The following is a 27,258-nucleotide window of genomic DNA, read 5'->3' on the forward strand; positions in this document are numbered from 1 at the left end:
ACAAATTTTCAAGTTCATTTAAAACAAGATCTTTAATTACCAAGATATACTACCAAGGGACAACTTCAGATTTAAAGGCCAAAACCTCAAGTCAGTTGATTCTTATTGTGAATTTAATCCCTTCCCCAAAGACAGATGCATCACTTTTCATAAGTGAACAGTCAATTATATCACCAGGCTAATATTACAATGTTCCTCAACATTTTCAATTTCTAAAGACTAGTAAAATATTTGGGGTAATTCTATAGTTAATTATTTTCATCAAAATTTTTAGGAAATAATAAAGAAGAAAGAGTTCACCTGGTGTTTGTTGAATGTTTCTTTGCCATAAAACATATATTTGAAAGTCCAGGTGACAATGTAAAAGCTCTTTTAAGTCATCAGACTGTTTCACTTACCAAGATAATGTTCTTTTAAAGAAAGCATAATATGGTCCATAGCATGGTGCAAAACTGTAGGATATTTCTGTCAGGCTAGAGAGGCAATTCCTCACATAATTCCCAACACATATTAACAATCATTCATCCCTGTTACAGGTAGAGAATCACTTATCTGAAATACTTGGAACAAGACATGTTTGAAATTTCAGATTTTTTTCAGATTTTGGAACATTTTTGTGTACATGTGGGGCATCCTAAAGAGGGCACCTAAGCCTAAATACAAAATTCATTTAAGTTTCATATATACTTATTCACATAGCCTGAAGGAAATTTTATACAATATTATTAATAATTTTATGAATGAAATGAAATGTCATGGTATGAAACTTCCACTTGTGGTGTCATGACAACATTAAACATTTTCAGATTTTGGAGGATTTCAGATTTAAGAATTTTGGATTAGGGATCCTGAATATGTAGTTTTTTATTATTATTGTTTTGGAGGTACATTGTGACATTTACAAAAGTTCTTATAATATATCATGGCTGAATTCATCCCCTTCATTATTTGCTGAATATGTATTTAATTACCTTTCCAACTTGTATAGAAACAATACTTTGAAATTGATTCATTCATGACTTAATTTATAAAGTAAGTTTTAAATGCTCATAAAATTAAGAAGCTGAAAAAAGCAGAAAAATATTCAACATTTGTAAAAAGTAATAAATTCAGTTTTTAAAATAACAAAACATTAATACAAGTAAAAAAAATGTTGCCTTGCCTCACAGTTTATACAAAATTAGAACTTATAAACTAAGAAAAATCAAGCTATTTGATATGTCCCTTCAAAATTGAGAAATCCAGGCCTTTGAGAGGCTGAGGCAGAAGGACTGAGTTCCAGACCAACCTATACTACACTGCAAGACTATCTTAACAAAAAATAAATAAATAAATAAAGATGAGTCTAAAAAATTGCTTCAACATTTGGGACCAATCTGCCAAACATCACTTCAGGAGACAGGAGAGGTCAGGCACATCTGTTCTACAGACAATGGAATGCAGAATCACATAGTAAGCCACAGCAGCTGGACTATGGAGGATGATGAACCTGCCTCAAAGAGGCAGACCACCAGGCTAATACAAGTGGCCTTCCCACAGAAGAACAGAAATAAGACCCTTCATATCAGAGGCCGGAAAGGTAAAGGACCAGAAAAAGCATGATCTCCCACTAAAAAGAGCCTCAAATACAGCATCCCTTCCACATTCCCACAATTCACTGCAGCACAGATTTCATCAAGACTCTCTGACATGTAAAAATCCTCTCTACATTTGCTTATTTAATTTTTTGCTTAAACTTTTTTGTTTGTTAAGAAAAACTCAACGGTCAGTTATTATGTATCACTTCTTATATAAATGTCTCAAACCTCTCATAACTCATTTTGGTACCTTACCAGCCAAACACTTCTAACATGTTTTAATTTGTTGATGCCCTCTCTTACACTTTCTTCTATTGAGACATTTAGACTGTTTCTCCCACCATTATCATGTATCAGTTGGGCATTCTAATATTTTAAATTGAACTTTGCAGACAGAATGAAAATAAAATGATAAGCAAATGTAGACTCATGAGGAAGCAACATACCTTTAATTTGGATCCATGAGGAATAAGAAGAGATTTATTTTGCTTTGGTGGTATATACAGCTCCCATTTTCCATAGTCCAGCTTTTTATATGGGTAAGAAAATGGATTCCAACCATCTAAAACAGAGGAAGAAAATCTGTTAACAATAGCTTTATAGAACAACAAATGTCAAGTAAAGCATAATATACATTTAGCTTTATATACAAAATAAAATTACCTAAAAATGTAAGTTTTCTAAGTTACCAATCAAAATATTCTATCCATTTAGAGAAAAATAGATTATTCTAAGTTTATAAGAAATACACTTGAAAGTTTGCCTTTTGCTCCCTAAAATTAATTATGACATTTTTAGGTATACTTTCAACTTAATACTTCTATCAGCAAATACAATGTGAAAGAAAATAAGTTCTTTAAAAAAACACACTATCAAACATAATTCCTCACCACATGTGACAATTATTTCCTTCTCTACAAGCACAGAATTATGCACTGAGATCCTTCTAGTATAGTAGTTCTCAAACTTTAGATCCTGTCAGATTCACTTGGTCTTTTTAAAGCATATAATGGCGGGCCTACTCCCAGTGATTTTGGTTCAGTGAGTCCCAAGTGGAGCCAAGTAATCTGTATTTCTATCAAACTCCCCAATGATGTTGATGTTTCTGGCTTCTAGACCATAATTTAGAAGCATGTGCACAGGTAAAATTGGTGTATTTAGGTGTTCTCTACTTATAGGTATGAATGACTTTCTAGACCAAACTAAACTTATACACTAAGAAATAATATCCTAAATCAATAATTGAAAACAATTCTGAAATAGAAAATATCATTACTAATTCTTACAACACAATATTATACAAAATTTAGAATACAGGACTGACTAAGGTTGGAAAGCCTAGTAAAATAACCAGTGAAATCATGGAATAGACCTCAGTGATTAAGGAATTTAATTGTGTCACTACTAGAGAATAAAATTCAACATTCTGAACAGGAAAACACAGAACATAATAAGCCTATCACTCCATATACTATTATTAGTGTCTACAAATAAGATTTCCTATAATATTTTCACCAAGGGATTTTTTTTAAAGCATGGGCCACAGATAACAAAATGAATATAAAATTTGAAAGTTTTACCTAAAAAATGTGATATTAAAACTTTTAAATGTTAACATATTAACTCTCATTCCTTTGTCATTTCTTACCACCACATGGACATTACCAGACACAAGGTTAGGTGTCCCCAAAGCAATGTGTGCTCATTATTCTAGTTTGGGTAAAATTTTAAGAACAGTTTCCTGTTTGCATTAATCATTTTACCATATCATATTATCAAATATTTGATGTTTATCAAGTTAGAATAACCTACATATCTCTAAATCAAATTGTTTAATAGGTATTTTATTATTAACAGGCCTAAATTCAGCATCATATTTGAAAATCTAAAATTCTATTTGTCCACAGGCTCAAAACCAAGAGACAAAATTTAAATCATGATATGGAAAAGAAATGCTTGTGATGCACAGTTTAATATGAACTGCAAACACATGCTCAGAACAGGAGATCAAACATTAACTAAGGTCACTACATCAGAAGCACAACCTATGTTTATATCATACCCAACAATCTTTTTCTAATATAATCATCCCTACATAAATTTCGTAAATGCCAGCCTCCTTCAAATATTACCAACCTCTTTTCTTCACAAGAAAACGGGTGTTCATCAGCACTTAGCTACCTCGTTTCTGTAAAGTTTTTTGAGCATAATAGTAATTTCATTTATGCATGATTGAAATGATTCCAATTCAAGGGCTAGAGATGTTGCTCAGTACAGTAGAGTGCTTCTCAGCTGTAGAGTGCTTGCCCAGCACAAGGCTCTAGATTCACTTCCCAGCACAGTAAAGGGAAAAATAAAAAAAATAAAATAAAATAAAAACAGCTTAATATGGAGAGCCTTCAAGTTGTCAGCCTTCAAGTTGTCAGTAAGATTTCAGTGTGCTAAAGAGCATGGGCTACACTTGGGACAATCCCTGCCACAACTAGAGCCCTTCAAAAAGTGAGATGCAATGTTATGCAAATGAAGCAAGCAGGCCTAATATAATGCTAATACTGGGCCATATTGGCAGGTGTCAGTCCTGTACCATCTAAGTAGATGACCTTCATGTTATAAGTTGTTAAATATCTAGAATATCATCGCTTTGTAGCAAGTAAACACCCTTCCTCACCATATGATGCTATTTAATTATTTTGAGCTAATCAGGCAAAATTTACAAAGAATTATAATGTAGGCTGCTTGTAAAGATGTAAGTTTGGGGACTATAGTCCTGTCAAGAAAGAATCCAGTCATAAAGCCTAGGACATGTATTTTCTATGGATTTGTCCATACCCAGAATAATGGATGGACTGCTACATGGTGTTTGGAATGTGAAAGACAACTGTCCTATCTAACATAGATCCTGTACGTTCTTGATTTCCTTTTCTTTTCTGCAGTTGGGTACAATAGGGTTCTCCTTCTTAAACTTCTGTGGGCAGCTGGTACCCTGGGAATGACCTTATTAAGAACCGCAGAATTGTCCTAGGGGAATCTTTTGTTAATATACATTAGATTAGGTGTGCATTATCAAACAATCTCCAGAGTACATCCAAGTGCCATATATACAAAACCAATGAGAAGTAATAACTCATTGCTTTAATGAACCATAGTGTTTAGTTCTATAATATGTAGCTTTCTGGAATTAGGAAATAAGTCATCTAGAGATTCAGTTATTAAACTATTATTTAAGACATATATGGAAGGCCTCCATGATCAATAAATGTAGGGCTTTAGGTGTAAATGTTTCTTTATCATAGGAACAGTATTCATATTTCGATAATTTTAAGAAAGAACAATAAATGAATATGATGCTTATGATTCCAAAAAGCATAAAAATACAAACCAAAACCTAAATTGAAATAATTGTGTTAATTATAATGTAATGAAACTGTGGGATTATGCTAAATGCAAGCATGATACCTACCACTCCTCTAAAGGAATCACATTGCACTGATACCTTTGTTCATTTTAATTTCCAACAATTCAATTTTTTTCTGTTTTTCTGTTTTGACATTATTGATGTTTCATATAAAGGCAAAACAAAATATTTTGAGTTCTGGTCTTTTTATAGTATTTTATCACACATGTTTCTTAGCCAACTTCAATAATATAATAGAAAAAAATGCATTTATGGCTCTTTCAATTACTCATTTTTTTTCTTCTAGTCCTCTAACTTTTGCACCCAGATCATGATGATGTTTCTTAATTTTACTAAATAAAATCCAACCCCCAAAAAGGAATGATTCTGTATATAGGGAGGGAAAACACAGATTAGTAGTCTTCTAGAACTGTACCATGCTATATTTTAACTAAACATGTAAACAATTCCTAGAATTAGAAAACTGAATAAGCCAAAAAGAGGGGAAAAAGGAAAAGAAAATCCCTCATAGTAAAAACAAACTTAAATAAATGAGCTGAACTGCATATCAACAGTGGTATATCAGGGAAATCTGAATCTAGACTAAATACAAAGTATCATCAATTTTCTTAAACATAGATAATATGTTTCAAAAATTCTACTGATAGTAAGAGTTGCATTAAAAAGTATTAATGATGTAATGGTATATTGTCTGAAATTTGTTTTAAAATAGTTTAGGGAAAAAATTAACATGTACAGGATAGGGGAAGAAAATAAGATTAAAAGATACTTATAATGTGGAGCTGGGTGATAAGAATATAAATCTTAATCTCTATTTTTCTATAGTGAGGAAAGTTCCATAATAAAGACTGAAAAACTAATGTTATGAGGACTCTGTACACAAATACTTGTCCAAATCTCTTTCTTTGCCATCCATTTTAGAAAGTGATACTGTCAAGCAAAGAGCATAAGGTTTAAAGTATTTATGACTATAAGTAGATTAACTACTTTTTGGTTAGGCAGTTTCAATTCATACTCCCACCAGCACTATATGAGAATGCTCAACTACCCATAACCTCATCAACACTACGGATTATCATTTTAATAACGAAGCATGTCCGCCTTGTTCAACCAGGATTCTCTAAGAGAATTCAGCCCTAATGCCTTAAGGATCTGTTGTATCCAATAAATTAATTGCTCTTCAATGCATCTAGAATAGTACTCTTTATGTTCAGTCCTTAGGAGAATTTAGAAAATAGGTATTCACATCATTTTCTATGTTGTATGGATTAGATGTGGAACCAGCCTGAGAGAAGTTGCCTCTCATTATTTTTCTAGCTGTAACTGACAGCTTTTCATACAGTGTTTTTATTTCTTTTCAAAATATACTATAATTGTAACTGTGATTATTTTCTCTAACCCTGTTGTTACTTAAGTGAAACTGGGCAGTAGATACTACATTTTCTTTTAATTTTTTATTATTTTCCAGTTTTAATGAAATGAACTTAATAATGTGGCTTACTTTGGGGCTTAATCTAGTGACATTCAAACCAAATATTTATTTACCAACCAATTTACTTTTAGCCGTTGAAATCATGCCATTATCCCAAAGTAGATTTTATGGAGAAGTCCAACATAGAAACTACATAAAACATGTAAAGGCAGAGCTGCTCTGCACGCAGTGCTCCTACATGGCTGAGCCTCCTCCTCACCTCTTATGCCTCTTCTCTGAGCATAAAACACAGAACCCAAGTCTTAGAAGTTGAAGTAGAATAATGATTACCATTTTACCAGGGATAGCAAGGTGGGGGCGAGAAGAGGAAAGTGTGATCAACGGGTACTAAGTTACAGACAGATCGGAGCAAGAATTTCTGATGTGTTATGATACAATAGGGTAGCTACAGATACCAATAATGTTTTATGTGCTTCAAAAAGCTAGAAGGATCATAAATGGTTTTACCCTAAAGAAATGATATTCAATAGTACTTCATTAATATGCACAATTTTGTTTTTATGTATCAATTTAAATTAAATTTAAATGCACACACACACACACACACACACACACACACATACACACACACACACTTTCCAGAATATGATCTTTAAGGATCTTCCAAGGATCCTTAAAAATATGTCACTTCATTTTATTTAAATTATCCTCTTGTTTTTAATTTCCTTGGTACATTACAGCCTAACAGTATATTAAATTCTGTAATGACAATTGAGTCTGAAGATTTACCCAATTTCTAACAATTTTTACCATGTATCGTTGACCAAAACTACATTTTTGAAACCCAAGGTAAATATACTTATTTTTGCTGTGACTTATACTACTTTGCTATAACTGTACCTTTTTATCTATCGGTATTAACAATGTCCATGGCCCTACAAAATTGATACCTAAAATTCTATTCTCCCAGGTGATGGTAATTAGAAAGAGGGGCCTTTTGGAAGATGATTAGGTCATGAAGATGGAGTCCTCATAGATGAGATTACTGCCCATATACAAGGGACTCTGGGGTCTTGCTCACTCAGTCTGTGCTATGAAAGCACACAAGGAATGAAACAGAGAGGAGTCAAGATTGCTAAGAGCATAATCTGAGGCCATCTCCCCAAGATCTGGCTGCCTGGGGCTAAATACCTTTAAAATAGAGTGCCCTAGGCTATGCACCAATACTTCACTTTCCTCCCCAAATTTCCCACTGCCAGGATTAATACCTGCCACTGGGCAGTCTGTCATGGCCTCTAGAAAACACTTGCTACCTGATTTGACTTCTGGTCTCTGGACCAGAGTGCTAGCTGATTTGTTCCAAGGAGTGCTGTCAGTGGACACTGCACCTTGCCTGCCTCTCAAGCACTGCCGGCTAACCCCTTCCTCCACACCTTTCCACATACAACCATGGGCACCCAAGGGCGTTCACAGATCTAGCATTGCTAACTTGGGTATTTCTCATGCTGGGGACTCTGTAATATACCTTCCCATTGTTCCTGGCTCCTGAGATCAGAGAGAACAGCAATCTCCTAAATACACTCTTCATCCCATGAATGTGCACACACTTCCATTGTTGTCAGTCTCATGTCCCTGAATGTGGAATTTACCCATGCATCCTGGGTTGTAAAAGAACACACAAGATGGGACTAACGGGGAACAGGACTTGAAGGAAAGAACATGGAAATGCAATTACTTGTATAAAATGCAGTAAGTTGTTTACTGATTAGGGTGGGGCCAGATTTATTCATTGAATATTAATATTATATTAACCTGAATATTAATATTTTTTTAAAAGCATATAAGGAGAAATCAACAGTCTGCAATGCAGAAGAGGGTCAATTTTGAGGCATCAAGCCTTCAAGATTGTGAGAAATAAATTTCTGCTGCTGAAAGCCACCCAAACTATACTAGTTTGTTATAGCTGCCCAAACTAAGGAAAATGGGTTTGCTTTGGGTCTGATTCTGACCATCCTTTTCATTTGCAATCTTTCAATGACAGTAAAGCAGACGAAAACAAACAGTTAAAGTTGGAAAAACAAATGTTATTTGCTTAGAAAAAATATATAAAAGAATGAAATAAGAATGCAAAAATAAGAAAGAAGTGTTAATGCAATGTGCTCAATAATCAGAGGTAGCTGCAGCATCCTATGGGTCAAAAATGGCTCTGAAATATGTTTTCACTAACCAGAACACTGAACCTCTCCATGGCAGCAAACATACAGAGCTCAGTGGAATGGAGTGGGACACTTTAGACAAGGAACAAATTCCAGTTCACTGTTTTATGCTATATCAATACTGACTGCAATTTAACCCATTTATGACTTCCTTGGCTTCTTCACAGATTTGAATTTAGGAGCACTACTCTATACTCTAAAACACAATCTTTGATCCAAAATGTTCAATAAAGTGAGAGCATAAGAGATGCTTCTAATAATCAGGAAATAAATTACATAGGTCTCCTCCTAACGTTATAGTCACTTGTAAAAATATATCAGTGAGGCTAAAATACTGTTTTCTAACATGGATTGCAATGTAAAAGAAACAAATCCATATGTCCATGGTCAACTGATTTTTTTACAAGGCTGACTAATACCATCCAACAAGGAAAGAACAGTTTTTTCAACAGATGGTCTGGAACCATCAGATAGTTCCACTGAGCAACATCTTTACATACAGAAGAATAAATTTGAGCCCTTATCTTAAAAAATAAGTGAAACTAATGCAAAATGGATCAAAGAGCTAGATTTAAAAACCAAACTATAGAGCATTTAGAATAAAACATAGGTAAATCTTTGTGACCTTATTTCTTTAATATACCAAAGATACAAGCAACAAAAGAAACAATTGCTAAATCAGATTTTTAATTAAAATTTTGTACATCAAAGGACATTATCAAAAAATTAACATGACAACCTAGAGAATTCAGAGAAAAAAATTCAAAAATCATATTAAGGTATTAAGGTAGTTGAATCTAGAATGTCTAAAGAACATTTACAAATAAACAATAAAAACATAACTAATTTTTACAATGAGCAAAGGACCTCAACAGGCATTTCTACAATGATAATATAGAAATGATCAATAAGCACACAAAGGTATGTTCAGTGGCATTAGTCATTTAGAATATACAAATCACAGTGAGACACCATTAAGGTGCACTAAGAAGACTAAAGTCAAAAGAAGAATAAAACTCGTTATTGAAGATGGCAGGAAAACTTGAAACCTTATACACTGATAGCAAAAAAGTAAGACAATGCATATACTTTGGAAAATAGTTTGGAAGTTCCATTAGACCCAACAATTCTACCCCAACTTACACACCCAAGTTAAATGGAAATGTATGTACACACAAAAATTTGAATACAAAAATTACACACTTATGCATGGAAGCAATGCTAGGAATCTCTTTGTATAGCTATCTTTATCTCAACTAGCAAAAACACTTTGTCTTTCTTATTGCTTATACTTTCTCTTCAACAAAATTAGAGATAAGGGCAGAACAGATTCTGCCTGGAAGTGGGGCAGGGGGCAGGGCAGGGGGGGAAATTGCCCAAACAATGTGTGCACATGTGAATAAATGAATAAAAAATAAATCAAGCGGGGGGTGGGGGGGTGGCACAAACAATGTATATACATGTGAGTAAATGTAAAAAGCATAAAAGAAAAAAAAGTCAAGCATTTTTAAAAACAAAAAAAAAGTTCATCACAGCAAGAAATAGATAAAATATTGTAGATTCATGCAATGGAATATTATTTGGTAATAAAAAAGGAATGAAATATTAATACATACTACAAAATGGAACCTTGTGAAGATTATGTTAAGTTAAAGAAGTCAATCACAAGACAACATATTATACACCATTTATGTGAAATATGAAGATAGAGAAAAATTACAGAGACAAAGTGAATGAGTGATTGCTGGGACTGAGAAAATTCTACAATGACAATTACAGTGTATGGGGTTTCTTTTGGGGTGGTGAAAATGCTCTAAATTGGCACACATTCAGTTTTTATTATACTAAAAACCATGAAACTGTATGCTATGTAAATTATATCACAAAAAACAAGTTTTTAAGAGTCAGGTAGCCTTTACTTATCCACTTCTACTAAGGTTTTTCTCTATACTAAAATCAAATTCTGTCAGAGATATTCTAAAGGCAAGGATCACATGGGGAGATATAGAAAAAACATAATACTAAGAAGACAACTTGGTCAATAAAAATAAAAAGGTTGGATAGCTAAAGACATCTTTGAAGAGAAAATGATTAAAAGTTTCAAGGCTCACCAAGTAAGAACAACTTGAACAAACTAGAATCTGGAAGATTAAAAAAAAAAAAACAGGCTTATAAGGGAATAAAAATAAGTATCTTCTAGATCAAGAGCCCACATTAGCAGTGGCTCTATAGGTGGTTACCAACATAATCATACAAAGCTAATGATGATGATGTAAGAACTTTGGACTCTCTCAGGAAAACAAATATAGACTATCCAAAAAATATACTTCCTTAAAAAAAAATAACCTCAGCAAAGGCTATCTTAAACTAATGACACATGAATAGAGTCTTATTTTCATAGAAGAAGAAATAAAATCATTACAATAGCAAACATAGGATGACTTGGTAAAAGTGATTGCAGCACAATAGATACAGATTGTCCTTAGTGCTTGACATTCAGTATCTAATTAAATTATTTCAAAAGTCCTATTACAATTTTCATTTGATGGATGATGAAGCAGATTCAAAGAGGGAGAGTGGCAAAGCCTAAGTCCTAGAGTTACTAAGTGACACACCCAGGATTTTAATCACGTAAGTTTGATTCCTGCTTCAGTCTGTGGGTTTCTTCTTATCCTCTGTGACATACATAAAACCACCTAGACTCAGCCCAGCATCTATCTTCATTGGAAATGCAGATAACATTAGTCTTAGTCAGCTTGGGTTATGATAACAGATACAAGAATCTACAGCACTTAATCAATAAATATTTATTACTCACAGTTGTAGAGGCTTTAGTATAAGATTAGGGTGCCAACACAGCAAGGATTGTGGAGAGGGCTCAAACTGTAGCTTGCAGAGGGTTGTTTACATGTTGTATCTTTTCATGGTAGAGGGAGAAGTCATTTTTCACATGCCTCTTAATATAAGGGTTCTAATCCCATTCATGAGGGCTTCCTTCTCATGATCTAATTACCCCTCAAAGGGCCTACTTCCAAATACCATCACATTTTGAAAATACACATATGAATTGTTAGGAAGCAAAACATTCAGCCTATAGCAGGTTCTTAACTAGATTTTATATCTGCAAAATCAATTACTACTATTGTTCTAGAATATTATGCTTTAGAAAACATTATTTTGCAGGTAGATCTTTTTTTATGGAAAAGCTCAATACTACACACCTGCAAACCTTGAAAACGTGAGGCATGTCTGTGGTAGCTACACCAGAGAAAAAACTGTTCAAGTCTGTCAAACACAGGGCCCCCTGAACCACACTGCCAAGACAAGTCACCATTCCCAGCCAAATAAGTGACAGACCATGTGACTCAGGCTGTTTCTTGGACATTCAACCTTAAATGTTAACAAGTAGCTCTTTGTTGATATTTACCATATACTGCAGCATTAACCTTGGTATATTGCCTTATGGAAGATAATTACAAAAATAAAGGAATGATAGACAGAGAAAGACAGAGAGAGAGATGAAAATGGTTCCCTCTAAAGAATAGCTCCCAACATCTCCCCAGAGATGTGTAGCAGAAGGGAGTTTTCTATCTTACAGAGAAAACTGGAGTAAGTCAGAATCAGTTTTCTGCTTTCCAACGTACATAGTGATATGTGCAGCCATCTTTCTCTTCTTCTAATCCATGAGGAAGAGATGTTTGGCTTTTTTCTTTTGTTTTCTCTCTTGTTCAAGGATTCAAGGTTGAATCCTTGATTTCATTTTCTCCCTTCATCTTTTGTTAATTGTTTCCTAGTATTCTGATTTTTTGAGCACACTCTGTTCAGACTCTTAATGTTCAGTAATGATGAATTGATGTATTTGCTGAAACATCAGTAACAATGAAGCAAACCTCTCTTTACAAATCTCCCTGATCTTCTTGCACTGACAGTCCAATTTCTTGAATTCTATGTTCACTTCCTCACATCTGTCTGTCCCTAAAATGCTTCTGAAATATTTTGGCAAAGATCACAAATGACTTCCAAATTGTTCTTTTCAGACCCCAACTGTTCTTTTCAGACTTCAACTTCCATGAGTTTTCAGGAGGCTCCTGGATATTCCTCCCGGGGTTTAGGGCTAACCACTCATATGCTACTCTTAAGTCACACAATAAAGACAGGGATTTTTAAAAAGAGAATGTGTTTGCGTGATATTTCAGAGTTATAATTGGTAAGAAACAATGTTTGGCTCTTAGGGTAGCAAAGAGAGACAATTTATCACTTGAATAGTTTCTTAAATAGATAGAGAAGCCGAAGTAGCACAGAAGATAATCTAAAGACACTGGAAGGGATCAGAAGCATCTCTTATGAAATATCAATTACAAGTATGGACAGGAACCTATACTAAGGACAGGGGAGGGAAGTTTTCGCGGAGATTCAGAGGCACAAGGGTACTATTCTCTACCAATATTTTTGTTTCTTATTACAAAAGAAGTACTCAGTTCACGTAGAATGAAAAAATATATGCAGATTTTTAAAAATATACTCTAATACTCTAATCTAATTGGTCTCTATATTATTAATGGCTGAGTACAAAATCTCATATTCTAATGACATATTTAGGTATACATACATGTGCTTATATGATATGAATTACAGCATATATAAGTATACACACATACAGGTTTACAAGTTTATAAACGTTTATCACATATGAAAAATACTACAGGATCAGCATCACCCATATCAATGCATATACATCTCTTGCAGGAGTTTCATAAGCTGGCTACTTTTAAAAGATAGGAAACCACAGACTCCACCCCAGAATAGTGTCTGTACTTTTATACAGTCTCCTAATTGTCTGCTGTGTACACATGAATTTGGTAACCTACAGGTTACAATACTATTCTAGAAATGTGACCAAGAATTCAAAGGGGGATAGTGTGTCACTTTCCAATATATTTAAGGAAGGAAAGTTATGAGAAACTCTAAATGCAGACAGAAAGGAAACGGCAAGGTGGAGGCTGACAGAAGAAAGAAGAAATAAACAGATACATTTACAATATTAAGCAGGCAAAAGAAAAAGGGACTCAAAGCATGGACTTGTGACACCAATTTCTCCCTCTAGCTTTCTTAAGCACAGTGAAAGGGTAAATATAAATACAGGCATGTTTTTAGGGAAAAGGTTTAGAAATTGAAATCTTCCTTTCTGCTGGCTTTTATTTTCTCTCAAACGTCAGGGGAAATATACTGAAAGAGAATGAGAAGGTAATGAAATAAGGAGGAGATTATGGAGGGAATGATGAAACTGAAATAGCTGCTACAGAGAATGTAAGAAAGAGGATTCAGAAACATGCAAATGATTTCTGTGGAGTGTTGCTAGCCATGAATTGTAGCAGTTCACATGGCTGTGTGATTCTCATCAAGGTGTCTAGAAACAGAGCACAGGGAAATTGGACAATTAGAGATGTATCCAATAGTACAGATTTATAAGGCAAGTGTAATGTTAGGTCAAAGTTCAAAAGAGATGAAACACTCCAGAAGAGAGCAAGATCTGGAGTAGGATGAAAGAGAAGTAGCTATGTCACAGAACACTGAGGACCAGGAGGCCTCATTAGTCTACAGTAATTACCACTGTGGAGTTCAGAACAGAAAAATGCTGCCATTGTGATGTTAATACCTTTTACCAAATAAAGTTTTATACAACTTTCCAAGAACTCTCCGGATTGCTCACCAGCAGTCTAATTCCTCACCAAAAATATCTCAGTTGCTACTTCATCTCCTTAATCATGACATCAAAAAAGAACAGTTATTCTAACAGATCCATAGAATCATGAATGAGAAATGAATATTTGCTACTGAATTTGGGAAGGGTGTGTTATACAACATTCTGATGGCAATAATTAATATGTATGCCATGTAAGAGAGTGATCAGTGTCCCACTGAACTCCCACAAGAAGTCTTAAGTCATCTACATTAATTTATTTTCCCTGTCTTTAACAATAAGCTATCTGAACTCAGGGATCAAGTTTTATTCCTCTTTATACCATAAAACCTACTACCAAACCTGAAACATAATAAGCACTCAACAGGTATTTATTGAAATAACAAACTTTCAACATTTAATGTCAAATCAAGATCATATTAAACTAACTTGGCAGTCATAAACTCAACAGTACATTCAAATAAATACATTCAACATGGATGTATTTATTCGTACTTTAAGACAGATCATTTTTGACAGGACTAGAGTTTGAACACAGGGCCTCGCACTTGCTAGGCAGGTGTTCTACCACTAGAACCACTCCTCCAGTTGAAAATAGATCTTAATATTCTCCTTTATGTCCTAAACTCCAGAAACATTATGTATCAATTCATATAAATTAGAAATACATTATTAGGTGTGTATACAAATTATATTCACTTGCTATATTAAATACCATTACCCAACAAAGAGAATCTGCTAAAATGCCTAATGGGGATTTAAGAAAAGTGAATCACTCTTAAATGAACCAATGTGTTTATTAGATCTGTGAGATGTGAGGAAGCTTTAGTTGCTGCTCTGCGCCATGCTGGTGTAGGCATAAACTCTCAGGTTAAACTTCTCTCTTTGCAGTACAATTTTCAATCTGGATTTTAAAATGCTTGAGGCCATCAATTTCATCAATTTTCACAAATTTCCCACTACCATCTCAGAAATCAGAGACCCAATTTCAAGAAAATAGTGGCAAGTTAGGTGGAGGCTTACATGTTCAAGAACAAATCTAACTGTTATTAAGGCACCTCCGTTAAAAATAGATTTTAACAGTTTTGTTATTTATTATATTGTTATAATATATATTATGTTTTCTGGCTTTTAATTTACTAGAAATTTATTTAAAATAAAATAAATAGTTTTATTTTCTTAGCTACTCTAACTGATCAGATTTGAAACAAAAGCATTAACACTAACATATTATTCTCACGTTTAACCACTTACTAACAGTCTGCCACAAACCATCAGCTCCCCATCAAAGGGGGACTCAACTATATGGTATATTTTGAACAGACAAAGCTTCCTTCAACTTCTCTTGACTACTGACTGCCACCACACACCATACACGTTGAGTAGCCTTTATCCATAATGCTTGGGAACAGAAGTGTTTCAGGTTTTGATCTTTTTTCAGATTTTCATCTTTTTTCAGATTTTGAAATATACACATATTTCAAGAACTATCTGTCCTTTCTGTGCCAGCTCTTGGTTTTACTAAGCACTGTGAAGCCTCCACAACCATAGGGACTACAGCCCTCCCAGAACCGTGTGGAGTCAAGCTCTCTGACGGCAGACAGACATTCAACACCAAGGTCATATGTATGTAACCATATGTGCATAATTCTTCTCAAAAATCCCTAACAGATTTCCAAAGAAGTGAACAAACTCTACCTCATATGTAACACTATAACTCAAGTAGACTGTAAATACTAGATACAGAAATAGTAATCAAAACATGATAAGGTAGAGATCCTGCTCATTCTGGTACTGCATCAAGCACACAACAGAAAACCAAATAATTATGAGAACTACTCACCATTTTATAGTTACATGCAATATGCATGTTTAAAATTACAATAGTGAGGTTTTTCTAGCATAAGTTCTGCATGAAATGTTTTAATCTATTTATCTTGTTATCAATAGACCTTATCCTACCAGAATGAATATATGCAAACCATTTCATGACAGTAGCATAACCATGGAACATAACTTTAAATAATGGCAATCCTGCTTTTTTTTTTAAGATTAATTTCATTTTAATGTTTTTATTGTCTTGCTTTCCTATGAGGGACATTGCAATCATTATCTATAAGTGAGATTGTCATACTAACCCAAGTCTACCTCTCCAAAATCTCCTCTTATTTACCTAAGATAACATACTCAAAAGTTAGGTGGTTCCTCTTGAGTCTCTACCTCAATGCACACATTTAGATTCTCTCTTCCTCTCCTTCTCTTTCCTTCTCCCTCTCCTCTTTCCCCTTCTCCTTCTCTCTCTCTCTCTCCCTCTCTCTCTCCATCTCTGTCTCTTTCTCTTACCCTCCCTCCCTCCCCCCTTTCTCTCCTTCTCTTCCTCTCACACACACATCTCTACGTTTGTCTTTTATAACAACACAAAGTTTGGTGTGTTGCATATGTTTCTGCATATTTAAAATAAATAAGATCTACTAACGTATTACGACATTTGACTCCTACCTTGACCCATGTAAACCAAATTCTTCATCAGGTCATGTCATCCAACAAAGAAATAAAGTTTTATGAATTGTTCTTCAAGGTAAGTTTCCAAATTCCCTTGAAAAGTGAAATTCACAAAATAGTAACAATCTAGTAAAACAGTATAAGTAAATGTGGATTCAAAAAGTGGTAGCAAAGTTAAAAATAAATGCACCTTAAGTGAATAAATTTGCATTCTTCAGATATTATGAAACTAAGAAAGAAAGGAAATTAAACATATGGAACTTCTCTATTAAATCAGAAAACTTGTTCAAATATTCATGTAGTACAAATAAAAATTCAAAAATAGATACTTTTATTATTTATGTATACATATATCATATACACAATACATACACAAACACAAATACAGGGTAGGATGTAAAATTAGCCCAAAGTATAAATCAGCTTCTGATTTATGGAGACATAAAGCTGAGCCTCAGATGTACAATATAGTGCTTACACATAATTCAGAGTACAAAATTGGAACATCTCTGGAAATTATAACATTAATGGAATGAATACATGTGGGATACTTACAACAAAACGTTTCTATATATTAGATATGTAACTTTTGGAAGGTTATAACTTTTTAAATTTGAATATCCATGTCTATAAAAAAACTCTCTTCAGGAGTATTTCATATATAAAGGGAAAGTTTAAGACTGCACAAAAACTGCAAATGAAACTTACTTTCTTAGTGCTTATGATCCTCAACTCTTCTCTAATTCAGAAGTTATAGCACAGACTGAAAATTCTTTGAATGTAATCCTAGCCCCACCACAGATTAACAAGGATTAGCTCTGTATCCTAAGTTTCATTTTGCTCACCAAAAAATTATGACACTAATGTTATTTATCTCATTTGGCTATTGGGAAGATTTAGTAAAATAATATGAATCAAGAACTTATTGGATGATTAAGTGTATATAACATTATACACATTAAATAGATATATAACACTATACATATCATTCTCTTTCTTGAGTATCCCTCCCCTCCCTCTGTATTATGATAGTACATCCTTATTTTTCCTAATGCTGTTTCTTCTCTCATGCCTTCACCAGTTATTTTTATTTTTAATTGTTGTACTGGGGATACATTGTGACATTTACTAAAGTTCTTACCCTCCACCACCTCTTCATCCTCATCCTCAAATATGGCCTTTTCATATTAACATTATTACAATGACTTGTAAACAAAATGCAGAGACACCAGGTGAAAAGATGAACCAGAATGTTTTATCCTAAAGAACGGAGAAACTTAAGAGTGGGCAGTAATAGTATGATCATACTAGATTAACAAAGCCTTGGAGATTAATAAAGCATCCTTTGAGGTATATCTGTGAGAGCAGTTCCAGAGAGAACTAACTAAAGTGAGAAAACCCACCCTGAATATAGTTAGCACCGCTCAATAGGCTGGGACCCAGATGGAGTAAAAGGTGAAGAAAAAAGAAGCCCACTAGTGCAAGGATTCTCTCTTCTTTCCTGTCAACCATGTGCTAAATAGTCACGACACTCCCACTGACATGAGACAGACAGCTGACCATGGACTAAAATCTCTGAAATTGTGGGCCAAATTAAATCTTTCCTCCTCTTAAGTTGTTTATCTCAGTTATTCTATCATAAGGATGAAAAGTCTAAATAACAAAGAAAACTGGTACTAGGGAAATGGAGTTGTTGCCCTAACTAAATTTGACTTTGTGGGTGATCCTTAAACATTTGGATCTGGTTTGTAAGAGGAAACTGAAAGAGTCTGACAATACAGGCTCAAGAAGCCCTAGAATGCTATAAAAGAGCTTGATGGATGACTCTGGCTGGACCTCAGAAGATCAGAATGCTCTCTGGAGCACAGTGAAGATTGTGCTCAGGATGATTCAGATGGAAACGCTCTATTCAGAAATGGACGAGAGGTCATGTGTGTACATTCTGGCAAGAACTCATCAACATTTTCCTCATGTCCTGAGACTTGGTGAGAGGCTAAAATAAACAATGACACAGGATCAAGGGTATGAAAGAGTAAATTCATTTAAAACACTTTGCCTTGAAAAGAGAGCACCTCCAGGGCACCCTGCTGGCACAGAGGCACCTAGAAAAATGTTTTCCCACACAGCCACCCAGGCACTCAGAGGCCAATGCAACTGTGGTCCAAGAGGGCCCAGCTACTACTGGAACTGGCAGAAGACACTGACATTGTCAATGTGATGCTGGTTTTCTAGACATGCAGAATGCAAGAGATAAAGGTTATGGTGGCTTCTACTCAGATTCAAAGGAAAGCTGAGAGGCCAGGCAATATGTGACTGGGTCAAGATCCTTGCAAGCCACCTTTGAAGCTATGACAGTAAAGTCAAAGACGTAATGGAGACCCAGGAAGTTGGAGCTGCCAGAAGTATGGAATGTCTGCTCAGGAAAGCCACAGGCAGCAACTTAGCTAGCCCAAGAAAGAGACCATGTGGCTTGCAAAAGGTAAGGACATAGGATGGGAAAGTCTAAGACTTTGGGGACCCACATCACATCACTGAATGCTCTGGATGGTGGACAAAGAGACAGAAGATTTAATGTTTGCCCTGCTGGATTTCATTCTTGCTTTGGATTGATACTTCCTTAGTACCCTATTCCTCCTTTTGGAATGGGAATGTTTATACACAACCCACTGTATCTTAGAAGTACTGTACTTTGTTTTTCATTTTACAGGGCTTGTAGCTCAGTGTTGCCTTAAGTCTCAAAGGAATCTTTGGACTTGAACTTTTGAGCAATGCTGGAAATGGACTGAATTCATTGTGCATTGTGAAATAGATGTAAGACTTTTGGAGGTCAGCAGCAGAATGTTATCAACTAAGGAGATATGTGTGGATGTCAAATTGACAAAAGGTGGGCTTCTGATGGTTAATCATGATTGTCCACTTTATTAGATTGAGAAGAGACTAGAAGATTAGCATAGGAGTTTAGTAAACCATACTTTGTGGGTGTGTCAATGAGAGCATTTCCAGGGAGAATTAACTAAAGTCAAAAGACCTGCTTTAATTGTGGGTGGTCACACCCAATATGTTAGGCCCCAGATAGAATAAAGGGGGAAGAAAGAAGCAGCCTGCTAGCACAGCAATTATCTGTGTGTGCTTCCTGGCTGCCATGATGTGAGTTGTTCTGCTTTACCAAACCCTCTATGCCATGATTAACTGAAATCTCTAAAACAATGAGGCAAAATAAATAATTTCTCTCCTTAACTAGTCCTATCAGGTATTTTGATTGCAGATATGGAAAGCTAACTATCACAACCAGATACAGTCCATTTAAATTCCATAGGGAAAAAAAAAACAGTATCATTTCAATTTGGGACACCATCACCACCATTACTGACCAAAAGATTGAACATGTTTAAACTTACCAATAGGAGAATGATCCAATAAATTAGATAAAAATTTTCATATTATTCATTGAACTTTGAAAATGTCAGAAAATAAGCAAAAAAAGAAATGCATAAAGAAGTATTTACAGTGAAGTTACCAAGTATTAGGCACTATGTTAAAAGCTCTCATATAAAAAAAAATTTCGTTTGATCTTGCTAGCTACATAACATATACATAGCAAGTTCTTCTTACAAAGTTGATGATGAAAGTGTGAAACAAAGTCCAGATGAGGACAACCCATCTGCTTGCAACAATGAATTCCAATTTTCTGTATGCCTAATGTGAACATGTTTTCTTTCTAAGTGAATGAGCCTCGATTTTCATTGAAAAAATATTATTAACAACTCTGTAATGCTGCAATTACCTTCTGGGTCTCAGATGATCTCAGTTCATGATTCCTAACCCTGTGGAGATGAAGAAAAAAAGAACAAATACGGACTATTTTCTACAGAAGACTTTCCTTTCTAAATGAAATGAAAATTATGGTGAAGAGAGTTGGCTTTTGACAGAGTTTGTTTTGGCTTAATATCTATAATTTATTTGAGATACTTTTCTGCTAGTCAGCATGATCTGGAAGTAAAAGAAAAAAAAAAGTAGTTCCCAAGTGAGGTATATCACCTAAGGGACTATTACTACTCATCTGAGTAGTTCTTAAGAGAAAGTAACCGAGCAATGAATAAAAAACCCAACTTCTGACTTAATAAACTTTGGAGAAAAATTCAAAGGTGAATTGTGATCAGGAACCACAGGCCTGATCACAGATTGGAGCTGCAGAAATTGGTATCAATCTTGTCACCCACTCTACTCCTCTGACTTTTTTCAAGTGGAAAAACTGGCATAGTGCACATAGACCAAACTTTAACATCTGCTCAGAACAAGGAAATCCAATGTCTGTAAACTAGGAAATGCAGACCCAGAGTTGGAGACAGATATAGGGAGAAATACAAGTCAGCCATACATCTTTCTATATTAACCATGCTTTCTTTTTAATGTCTCAAGCAAAGAGCACACAATTAGGATCACAGAATAAGTCTGGAGTATTCTAATTTTCTCTAATTAATGTAAAACCAACTGGATAAAGGTCAGATTGTTATAAACCAGTGTTTGTTCACAAAATATAGGCTTATTTATGGTTGTTTTTCTACTTTAATAGCTTCATTTTTCATATGTTTTACCTTTGAGAAGATTAGTATCACTGGAGAGTACTACAAACAAGAAACCAACCCATAAGGTGATAACATAAAAATACCAGGAAATATAAGTAACTGTGTTAACAAGATGTTTCGGGACTTGTAGAGGAAGGGTACCCTTTTGTTCTCAGTTTTTAGTTTGGTTTGATAAGTTTGATTACTTTCTCCACAGGAGAAAAGTAAACCACACATTCATCATCCAATATACTAAGTAATAAATTCTTTCAGATATTTTCTTTATATTTTCACTATAATAGTTCAATTAAAATGTACCTTCTCAGGGCTAACCCTTATTTAAAAAATCCCCATTGAACACAAGTCCTGAATACAAGTTAAACACAAACTAACTATAAATTTAAGATCTTAAACCTATTTCTAATTTAAAGAAAGGTTAAAGCAATCTACTTTTAATTAAATATATCTATGGCAACTTAATTCCAAATCTTAAGGTTTTGCAATCCAATTTTTTATGATAAGAATATTACTAAAACTCATCTGCACTGAATGACAATCTTCCATTCCTTCGGCTCTCTGAATCCATTATCTCTCTCATGGGAATGAATGCTTTGCTATGACTGATGATGAATAAGATATATAGGACAAATGATGCACTTTTTCATTTAAAAGACAAAAAAGGAAATTCACTTCAGTCTCCTTTCTGCCTAGTTTCATTAAAATCTAAATACAGCTATTCTAAGAGATTTTTTTCTAGCTCAGTTGAGTTTAACAAAAAAAGTTTCAAGTATCATTTAAATCAATTATAGATTCTCTGGAAATACAACAGTTCAACACTTTTGGCTTAAGTATAAACACATAAAACAGCACAAAAATAAATAAGAAATTAAAAATCCCTCAAAAACAATAATCTGAAATAACATATTGCTAATAATTATTACTAAGTTTTATTCTAAGCATTTGTTTTGACTTTCGAACATAGGAATATGCCTTAACACAATTATTTCCTGCAATATTTTAATAAAAGCCTCTTTAAGGTGCCTAAAACATCCAATGGAAGAAAAAAACAGCCTCGTCAACAAATGTTGCTGGAAAAACTGGGTAACTGCATGCAGAAAACTAAAACTAGATCTATAGCTTTCATCCTGTACAAATATCAACTCAAAATGGATTAAGGACCTTCATATAAAACCTGAAACTTTGAAGCCAGTGCAACAAAGAGAAGGGAATACACTGGAACTTGCAGGCATAGTCAGTGATCTCCTCACTAGAACCCAAAAGACTCAGCAACTAAGAGAAAAGATTGACAAATGGGACTACATGAAACTAAAAAGCTTCTGCAGAAGGGAGATAAAAGAGAAATTACTGAATTAAAATTCCAGTTCTGTCACATGCTCTTCTAACTTTAAGAACTTTTTTTTTTAGCAGGTTTTGGAAACAAATCTTACAAAATATACACATACCTACATATAACTATATTTTTAGTGAGAGGGAGGATAATTATAACATTATTTAGGTGATACAACTTTAACAGTAAATACCTTATATTCTATCACTGCAGAAAAAATAAAATAAAACAAATTTGATATTACTTTTCTAGAGTTTAGGTGTACAGGTACTCCCAGACTGATTATTTAATGATATTTTAGGAGCCACTGATAAATTAATCCAAAGTTAATTTTTTGTTTTAAGAATCCAGACCTTTTTTGTTAACCTGAATCTCTTTCACTTCTTAAGATTAGATACCAGGCTTGGTGAGGATTAAGAAAAACAAGAAATACTGAAGTTTTTAAAAAGAAAAGAAGAAAGGAGGGAAGGAAAAAAGAAGAGAAGGAAGGAGGAGGAGGAAGGGAGAAGGAGAAGGAAGGCAGGCAGAAAGAACCAGTGCAGTAAAAATGCTTTCTTATGTCATAGAAATGTACATAATACACAGATGTATTTAAAGAAGTGGGGGTCATTTCTGAGAAAATAAATTCCAAAATGGCTCCAAGGTTTCTGTTCCTTTATATCATGTTAAGAAAACTGGCATACTGTACTGATTATTCCCCATTTTGCCATGCTACAAAGGACCCTGTGATCCCTCTGAGTTTCTTAGACCTACTCAGGACCATATAGGCTGTATAAATCTGTATAAAATAGTTGTTACATTAACATCTGTTTTTAGGCCTCATATAAATTACTTGAAACCTTGTTGTATCAAGCATTGTCTAATTGAACACCCCCTCTCACCCCTAAACTTTGTGGTTGTTTGACATAACCTCACAGAGAAGCAACAAGAACTACAAAACACTGCTACTGTCAACACATGTAGTACCACTTTAAGAGCCAGTCAGGAGTAGGGGAGAATTCCCTGCTTTCTCCCTTCCTCCCACACCAGTTTGCCACCAGTCCCTCCCCACCACCCCAAACTTGCCTCAGTCCCACTAACCTAACTCAACAGATGCAGAGGCCAAGGGAGCTTAAGAAACTGATGAGCATTACAAATGCATGTGGTAGAAAGAATTAAAGATCAGATAAGCCACGCCCATCACAGCTATTTGAGTGTGGTAAGAACAATAGCACCAGGTGCTGGTGGCTCATGCTCAGTAGATAGATAGCATCCTATCTACTCAGGAGGCAGAAATCAGGAGGATCACAGTTTGAAGCCAGCCTGGGCAAATAGTTCAGGAGACCCTATCTTAAAGAAACCCATCACATAAAAGGGCTGGTGGAGTGGGTCAAGGTGTAGACCCTGAGTTCAAACCCCAGTACTGCAAAAAAAAGAGAACAATAACCATGAAAATCGAATACAACTAAAACATATATTCACACAGAAACCTGTACACAAATTTTACAACAGTGTTATTCACAATAGACAAAAGCAGAAACACCCAAATATCCATGAACTGAAATATAAGTTTATACTATTCAGTCATAAAAAGGAATGTATCATGTATTGATGCATGACACAAAATGGATGAACCTTTAAAAAAAATGCTAAATGAAAAAAGCCAGTCACAAGAGGCCACATGTTGCATGATTCCATTCATATAAAACATCAAGAACAGATATCCAGATGTGGTGGCACACCACTATAATCCCAGTGTTTGGGAGACTGAGGCAGGAGGACTTTGAGTTTGAGGCAAGCGTCCGTCATCTACACATACTGAAAAAGTCCAGAATGGGCAATTGCATAAAGACAAAAAATAGATTCATAAATGCCAAGGGACAGAGGAAGAGGGGACTTAATACTCTCTGCTATTACATATGGGGGGTTGGAAGTGGACAATGGGAGTGTGTGGTCACACAACATAGTATATGAAAAAAAGCACTTAAGTATATACACTTTAAAGTGGTTAATTTTCTGCTATGTGAATACAACTCAGCTTTTAAAATGTTAAAAATAAAATACTCACAAGAAGTGGGAATATATTTTAGGCATTCAAAATTTGAGTCAAAACTCAGTTATGTCTCTCCGTGGTTGCTGGTCAGTGATTTCTTGCACAATTGCATCATACTCAAGGTCATTTGTTCTTACTGAGAAAATGTGGTATTATTTTCAGGCTCCTAATCACTAAATAACACATTTGAGGTGCTTCTGCCACTGATTTATGAGCAACTAAGATGGCTGAGTCTTTTTTTTTTTTTTTCAGGAATCCATCATTAGAAAAGGGGCTTTGGCACCCAAATTTATAACTAATACTTTCAGTTTCACAGGAGGAACTACGAAGCTATAATAAAGTGAAGGTTTCCTTTTTTCCCCAAAAAGACCTATCCAAGTTTCAAAATGCCTACAAAATTTGAGAAGAAAATGTTTGGACAAGAACTAAAAATGTAAAGAATTACAAACTAGTAATAGAGAAAGGAGACAGGATATGAGGGGAGAAGAAAGCTACAGATTCAAACATTAATGCTTCAAGGCCACTCAGTGAATTTCACCTGCTCCATTGGGGATGACTGCCTGGATGCTTCTCACCCTTGGCAGATTTACCACACTTCTTTGAACCTTTCTGCAATTCAAAGTGACATTCAGTATGCCATCTGAGGCATAATAAGGAAAAATATCAACAAATTAAATTGTTGCCTTAAATGTCTATCATGAGTGATAGCTTCTTAGAATAATGCAATTTGAACTTAAAATGAATAGTTTCACTGTAATCAGACAAATAATCATCTATGTTATAATCACTTAGATGTGACTATTATAAATAGAACATTACTTCTCTAAGAAAAGAGAATATGATAAGAGAATATGAATAATATGCCTTTTGGAAGTAAGTAGTGAACTTAATAGAGTCATTTTATGGGTCAAAATTATCAAAATTTCAAAAGACAACTGCTAAAAAAGAACCGTAAGAAATTTTACCTACATTAACTACAGGAGAAATACCAAATTGAAACCTCATAGAAAACATCGTATTATTCACACAGCATAAATTTTTTAACAGGATATTTATAAAAAGCAGTATGAAGCTAGAAAATTACTACTTATGTTGTACAGTTCAAAATCTACCTTCCAGCATTAATATACCTAACAGCAATCTCCTAAAATCCCTAGGAAATAAGGATATTTCCCATAAAAATAATCCCATTAGGCATTACAACAAAACTCTGATCCAGCACAATTTTGGATCTGAAGTTGGTAGAAATATTGAAAATATTACTGAAAACTGAAAATGTAAAAATATATATGTATGCCTATATACACATGGAGAAATAAGCAACATTTTTTTAATTTAAAATATAAACATTCACCCATCTTCTGATGTAAGGCTAAAGCCATTTCTTTGCATTTGGATTCTTTATAAGATTTTGAGCGATCCCGTGTATATGAACCAATATTTATAACAAACATTTGTGAATTCTAATTTCCTTTGAACTAAAATGGAATGAAAGCATAAAAAAACTCATGTAAAATAATCTGTATGTGTAATTCAGTTAAGTTTGTATCTTCTATTCAGCTCACTTATGCCAGTGAATTCAAAATATTTATTTTTTTTCTTTTTTTGTTGTGCTGTGTGGGGGTATATTGTGGCATTTACAAAGGTTCTTACAATGTATCAAATATATCATACTTGAATTCACCCACTCCACTGCTCCCTTTTAACCCCCCCAACCCCCATCATGGACTACTTACAACAGGTATCATTACTGCATTTACATGCATGTGCACACTTTTTTTGCACTGTATTCACCATCCAACTCCCTTACAGGAATTTTCCTAATACCCAATAACTTTCTTTTTATCATACTCATAGTTCAGCACTTTATATAAGCTATGTTATAAAAATAAAATGAGAAGAATTAGCATTCGAGACACTGGGGGAATGGGGAATCTGGTTTACTATCTGAACATGATATAACAGGTATACACAGAACTATACTGAGTAACAGACAAGAATCTACTCTCAGTGCTCTCAGTGCTGTGTGTCCTGTGGGTGGTCAGCATTGTTTACAGTGGAGTCAGTCAAAAAGAGGTAAATTCACCAAGTCTAGTAAATAGATAAAGGTGGTAAATGAACCGACATCAGGTTGGAAAGACAGAGAAGTACTGAAAACTTTAACACCTATTTGCTATTTACTTATTTGAGGGTCACATACAGACTATTTCTCAGCACAGGCATTGTCTTGATAAACAGCCCTAAAGCTTTCCACCTTTACCTTTTAGTTTTCCACCCCTTTGCAATCCAGAGTTTCCACACCAGCCCAAGAAATTTGCTTTCTAGAATCATCACAACTTCCAGAAGTAAACTGAAGCAAAGTCACATAACTAAAACACACAGAGGTTCAAAGAGCAGTCACTGGAATCAAAAATGTCTACCTGGCAAGACTCCTTTGAAGTTCCATTTGAAACCACAAGTCAGTAGAAGT

The 27,258-nt window shown here is 34.5% G+C and overlaps 1 protein-coding gene across 2 annotated transcripts in view; it reads right to left on the reverse strand.

Annotated features, from left to right (window-relative positions):
• Positions 1 to 27,258, reverse strand: part of Gbe1 (1,4-alpha-glucan branching enzyme 1) — a 278,447-nt gene that overhangs the window by 182,613 nt on the left and 68,576 nt on the right. For both annotated transcript variants that reach the window (XM_074072930.1, XM_074072931.1), the window contains exon 3: positions 2,024 to 2,139. In XM_074072930.1, coding sequence (XP_073929031.1) covers positions 2,024 to 2,139 — 116 coding nt within the window. The remainder of the gene's footprint in view (positions 1 to 2,023; positions 2,140 to 27,258) is intronic.

The sequence above is a fragment of the Castor canadensis genome, chromosome 5 (genome assembly GCF_047511655.1).
Source record: "Castor canadensis chromosome 5, mCasCan1.hap1v2, whole genome shotgun sequence".
Taxonomy (NCBI): domain Eukaryota; kingdom Metazoa; phylum Chordata; class Mammalia; order Rodentia; family Castoridae; genus Castor; species Castor canadensis.